This window comes from Sitodiplosis mosellana, unplaced genomic scaffold, assembly GCF_009176505.1.
Source record: "Sitodiplosis mosellana isolate CC-2019 unplaced genomic scaffold, AAFC_SMos_1.0 Smas_scaffold_6226, whole genome shotgun sequence".
Classification (NCBI taxonomy): domain Eukaryota; kingdom Metazoa; phylum Arthropoda; class Insecta; order Diptera; family Cecidomyiidae; genus Sitodiplosis; species Sitodiplosis mosellana.
The window spans coordinates 22,910,822-22,917,021 of record NW_022601467.1 but is presented as its reverse complement, the minus strand read 5'-3'; the positions used below and the strand labels follow the sequence as shown (position 1 = coordinate 22,917,021).

General features: G+C 31.6%; 1 protein-coding gene across 17 annotated transcripts in view; it reads right to left on the bottom strand.

The window, feature by feature from the left end:
• The window catches only part of LOC129578460 (uncharacterized), an 8,764-nt gene extending 2,603 nt beyond the window's left edge, over positions 1–6,161 (bottom strand). For 2 of the 17 annotated variants that reach the window (XM_055467104.1, XM_055467120.1), the window contains exons 1-2: positions 6,024–6,161; positions 2,831–3,230 (exon numbers count right to left, since the gene is read on the bottom strand). In XM_055467104.1, the coding sequence (XP_055323079.1) occupies positions 2,831–2,902 (72 nt within the window). In that variant the 5' untranslated portion in view covers positions 2,903–3,230; positions 6,024–6,161. The other 15 variants (XM_055467107.1, XM_055467119.1, XM_055467112.1 and 12 more) reach the window with 14 other exon arrangements.
• Positions 6,162–6,200: the final 39 nt, after the last annotated feature.

Below are 6,200 nucleotides of genomic sequence, written 5' to 3'. Positions count from 1 at the left end.
TTTGAATATAGTTTACAGCCGTAATTTGTAGCAGAATATTGAAAATTGTTGCAAAGATTCTTTTGAAAGAGTCTCTTTTGAAAAACTCTTTCGATTCAATCGATGGAGGCTCTATCGAGCGGATGGGAAAAATCAAACCCTGATTTTCTTCTGCTTCAAAGTGTATAGAAACATTTTGATCCATTTGGCTTGGAAGCAAATGAGTACAAATTCACTTCATTTATGAATATTATTCAATCAACGTAATATCCAGTAGAGACGCAGTATATGCCAATCCAAAGCTTAGATTACAATTTATTGGTACTTTTTAGTATCATTTAAATAAGTCCTATAAATTGTTTCCAACTTTTATGCCCACCAAGTATCAAATGGTAAAGTTTTCTAAGTAGTTGCATGAATTGCTCACATGTCATCTGGTAATAGTGATGGTAAAACTAAGAGTTGAAGGTGTCAACCAAATCGTGATTCATTGGAATTGGCTTTATTATATTGGAATTATCATAAAAGATATTACCAAATGTTTACCTATACTTTTAATGGGTTTCAATGGATAGAAACAGTACTTAATACATCGTATTTAGATGGCCCATAAGATTAATCACATAAATTCAATGTGACTTTTTTCGGTGACAAAATACAGCTCATTTGCTTACTATTCAACGCACATTCATTTAAAGGCGGCATGTCACTCGAATTCAATGCATAACAGGAAATTCATGATTGTGATAGAGTCCATTTTATTATTACTTTGCTGTTTATTTGTTTGTTTGTTTTTTAGTCGGGTGCTATTGTCACTGTATCTTCAATTTGTGTGCTTTCAATACCACACAACCAGAATATCATCATAGTTATCATACACTACACAAGTGAACAATGAACAACACATAAAAAGAGGAAGTTTGGTTGATGTATTGCCGACAATAGCTCTGTTTAATGGTTAAATCGCTATGAGCAATGGTTTAACATATATTGAAATTTGAAATTATATAGAAAATGTTCAATGATTCGCTTTGAATACAAACTGGTCGTGAATCTATGCCTGCTTTCATTGGAGGTAAAGTGATATTCTAAATAGCTGAATTTCTAACGGCCAAATATAATAATTCTATTCTCCGGGAGAAAAAACCGTCCAAATCAATAATATTCAAACGTGGATTCATGAGTAGAAATTAATTTGTGGTGGGTATGCATGAACTGTACATCAGTCTAATGAGAAAGCATGGAATATTTGAGATACATATTCATTTACAAATACTAATTAGACATGTGATATAAATAAATATATTCAATACCCATTTGCTCAATCGTTTTAAATTGTCCATTTATTTTGTATCCTTGCCATATATTCGACCCTTTCACTGCGACCACTTTAATACCGTTTGATAGTGGCAGAATGTTATTTTCGACAAAAAAAATATAATTGACGTACGTTCGTTTGTGTTGCGGACGTTGATTCACCATATATGAATGTTCATGGAATAACGTTCTGCGGAAAACGGTATTTCATCGATGGAAAACATGTTTGAACTGGATTGAGCAGCAACAATTGAACGATTTTTGAGAATGGAAAACGGTAGTTGGTCAATCTAGCTTAATGTGTTTGCTGAGTTGTCCATTTATTATTGGTACAAATAATGCGATAGTTCACACGTGATATATACATTCAATGGATGAAAAATAAGCAATTTACAAGAAAGTACTATTACCGGCGACCTCTGTACGGCTATGTGCTGTGAATTGTTTTCTTGGATCCGTATTTGCCTTCAATGCAATTTCACTAATTTCTTAGTTTTGTACCATTTTTTCTTTCATATGTTTAGGTGAAACGGAAGAATACAGAAAAAGTCTTAAATACGACATTCGACAAGCAATACGAAACCAACAACATTTTTCTCATCTCTTCTCTCTTTTCTTTCTTCTTTCTCTTTTTTGTGCGATAGTACAATATATTTTTTTCAAACAAAAGAAAATGGAAAAGAACACGTAAACAATGCTTTGTTTCAAAAAATCTCGGACTGTACACAAAATTGTTCGGAGATTTATGTCGCTGATACTATCAAAGCTTACAATTAAAGCGTTATTGTGCTGAAATTGAATTCGGTTTTATTAAAACCTGTTTAAAAACAATCTCGTTCAGTACTTAAATTGTTCTTTGTTTGTTTGTTGTTGTTGTTCATTCGAATCGTAACTAGACTCATTCAAATTGGGCTGAAAAAAATTAATTTCCTTCCACTATTTCGGTAGTTATCTTGGCCAAATAAATGCAGGTTATATTTGGCTAAGTGCGTTTTCTAATTTGAATAATATTGTTTTAAATGAAAATGGTTAACTATTTTTTTTATAAAAATTCTGCGAAACTATGGATTAACCAAAAACAATAACATTAAAACATTTCATGTTGATTGAATGAACATATACTTCCATCACAGCAACAAACATGTACTTTCCCCCGGTTAATTTGGTTCCGCACGAGTAAATTAAACGGAAATGGTAAATGACTTTTTTTTGGCTAGCAAGCTGTTTAGTTCATCATATAAAATGAGCACAAGATATTACCGGCACATATGGGAGTATTTCAGATAAATATAGGGAAAAAAAGTTATCCACAGAACAAGTAAACTATTTTAAAATGGACAAGCAAATATTTTTTCAATGAAAAAACACCAACGAATACACTGTACACACAAGTACGGAAAGAAATTTCAAACATTAAGGCAAATGGATTCACCTGTTAAAATATCTATGATCTTATCCGAAAGAGAAAAAAAATATCGAGCTCAATACATCTATGAATCAATCTTGATAGAATATATTTCAAAGCATTGATTACCTTAAAAGTCAGCGGTAAATCGTTGCCAACGACCTCATTCTCGAGAGTCCCTTCATTCAATACTGACGTCATTTGAATGTTGGTTGAATATTAATATTCCCTATTGCTGTATTGCAGTCACGTTTTCCCTATGCCAAAAAGATCCTATTGTTGCCGGTTGCTCACGTACACATCTACCTTACACACTATTCAAATTGCATTCAATCTTGACCCTCATAAGGAACTTACTGAATAGGTGTGCTCTTCATGCAACTGTTTTTATATCATATAGTATCAGGAATGGCCTACAATATGTTTTTGTTTATTTGTTTCGTTATTTTGAGTCTATTTTTCTATTAATTTGTCCAGAGTTTGTTCTAAATCATGTGATTATCGTATTGCAATGCATTTTTCAAATGACCTGCAAAGAAAAGAAATTATATTTTGAATTAGTTTTTGAAAATCAAAATCGGGAAATTTCAAACTCAGGTTGATAATAGTCAAATGATGTGAAATCAATGCTGTCATGTGTGAGATTTCTCAAGATTTATATCATTTTCTTTAGACTTTTATCAAATCAATATCTTTAAATGAGTATTAACAGTATGATTCGTCACACGTTCATTTGCATACTACTTTGATTTACGACACATTGACCACACGCATTCTTAATAGATTTTGAGCTGTAACAAAAATAGGTTCAATCATTATTTACACAAAGTAGCATTCAATTTGCGCTTTCATTCACGGTTAAATCGAGTTCGCAAAAAAAATTCAAATGAGCGAATTAACATACGAATAGTAATTTTCCTCTCAATTTTATAATACTTTCATCATTCGCACACAATCTCACTTGAAAACCATGATTGGTGAATTTATAAAATAATTGATTTCGGTTTGGCAAAATTTCGCGTCAATGACTAGAATTAATTGTTTGATGTTTTTAGTTCTGCTTCAATGGTAAATGATGCGTCGAATTTTGTACATACTTCATTATACTTTAATCATGTTTTTGCATTTTAAGCCTGACAAGTAGACTCAAAATATTATCATGATTTTTTTTTATTATTTGAACACACACACATACTTTGCTTTCTTTTCCACTCTCTCTCTCTCTCTCCTTTTCTTTTTCTCTAAATATTGTTCACTCTCTAGGTCTAAGAAATTCGTTAGATCAACCAACGATCGTTGTAATCGCAATAAAAAGAAGAACTACCGACACGTCACAACTCTTTCCATGTTTTAGAATTTCGGAAAAGATAGTAAATAAATGCGTGACTTTGAAATTTTGTTTTTTACCCATACCAATACCAGCTGCTTTGATTTACACGAATCAAAATTTAGTCACTATTCAAATATAGAAATCCTGATATTCCATCTGATTGTATCTTTATCATGCTATGATTTCAAATCTTATCGTTCAAATGAACTTATCATCCACCTACAAAAGGCTAACAATATATTGGTGCATCGGTAAAAATGAAAATGATAATCGTATAAAAACGGTATGGTTCTTATAGGATTTGTAATGTTATGTTATTTGAAGTAAATACATTTAATTCGACATTTATCGATGTTCAGTTTGAAAAGTTAGAACTGCGCAGCTCACTAAATGCACTTAACATTCATTATCTTATCTATAATACACAAAATCTTTACAATTTGTTAACTTTCCTACAGCTAAAAGGAATTTTACACAGCTACGGATCGTTGTATATGACTAAAATGTTGAGTGAATATTCCACATGAATTATTATTTTGTGTTCGAGTGTGCGTGTTATCACTATCAGTAATTGCTCGCGCACAATATCATTTCTTACATGGGAATTGCGCTGAAGTGATTTCGATGAATCAGGCTAGAATGAATGATGTTGATTCGTACACTGTTTTTTTTTTCATTTAATTTCATTTTCGCCTCGCTTCTGTTCTTCCATTTCAATACTTTTCATGAAAGGAATGATTTCACTGTTTTGGTGTAGATTTTGTAGTTCCATTGAATTGAGTTAAGTTTCAACTATTAATCATATATTTTAGAAAAAACAGAGAGACCTTTTCCCATGTATTTTCGTTTGAATCACATTTTCATGTGGATTTGTACTGGAGTAAGCGCATGTAAGCGGTTGGTTTTTATATTAATATGCCGTTATAATAATCGCTGGAACAATTCTTTTTCTTCGGATAAAATTAGTTTATTTGTTCGAAATAAATTATGAGGCGTAATAAAATATGGCAATATTTTTTTCGATAGCTCTTTGCATTGAAAATGGCTTTAATTTAGATTTGATGTCACTTCGCTGCTATTTCTTCGAATAAAAATTCTTTATGTAGAATTTCGGTATTGATGTAAAGAGATTGCAAGAATTAAAACTTGAATGCATCCAGAATAAAACAACAGATGAAGCATAAATGTTCCATAAATATTCAGAAAAACACTTCCGTATTTCACATTTATGTCAGCAAAGTATTGTTTTTTTTATTTCAGCTGAAAGTTTGTTGATTTGTGCTAAGCTCTATCAATGTTGTTCAGAAAGAAAAGTTAATGATAATTTTTCTTTCCAATCAAATTCAAACCGGTGTGATCTATATGCTGTGCATCAGTATGTGAGACGAAAATGGAAACAAAGTGTCAGCATGTGAATGGATAACACATCTTTACTCATCAATCCGGCAATCAAGTAAGATAAAAGAAAAAAATAATCATTAACATTTAATTATATCAGTAAATGTTAGCAATAATAAATTCGATGTATGACTCATGAGTATATTCATTAAATGTCACTTATTTTTTCTACTCTTGTATGATATTGGTCAATGCTTGAGCTAATTGAGATTCAAAACAACAAATCGGTCACATGTAGCGTTGAAATAACAGCAATTCAGCTTGATTTAATCAAATCCATTTCATTAAATGCCACAACAAATTGTTCCAGTGTGACCGTAAGATTTGTATTTCAGATATTCGCACACAGTTCTTTTCACTTATTCGTAAATAGTATTTGAACACCGTTCTTGGTGAATTTATCTTCAATATAGTTTTTTTTTTGCTATCTCTATTTCGATAATGAAACTTCTAATAATAAAATTGACATTTATGCAGACGAACTACTCGTGTGGACAAATATACCAAACAAATTTTATCGAACTCTTAAAATAATCACTTTAGGTTTAATATTACACTTTGATAACAAAACAAGTACGCGAAAGCAACACTAACGTATTTGATCTGTTTTCATCCAGAACACATGTTCCACTGCCAATAAGCTATTAGATGCTGCTACTATTTGGCCAACAAACGGAACAAATCCAAACAATGCGGCTCGACTGGGAACATATACATTCGCGCGTAACTGCCGCGTCCGTCCATCCATTCAGCTCATTTATTCCAACAAAA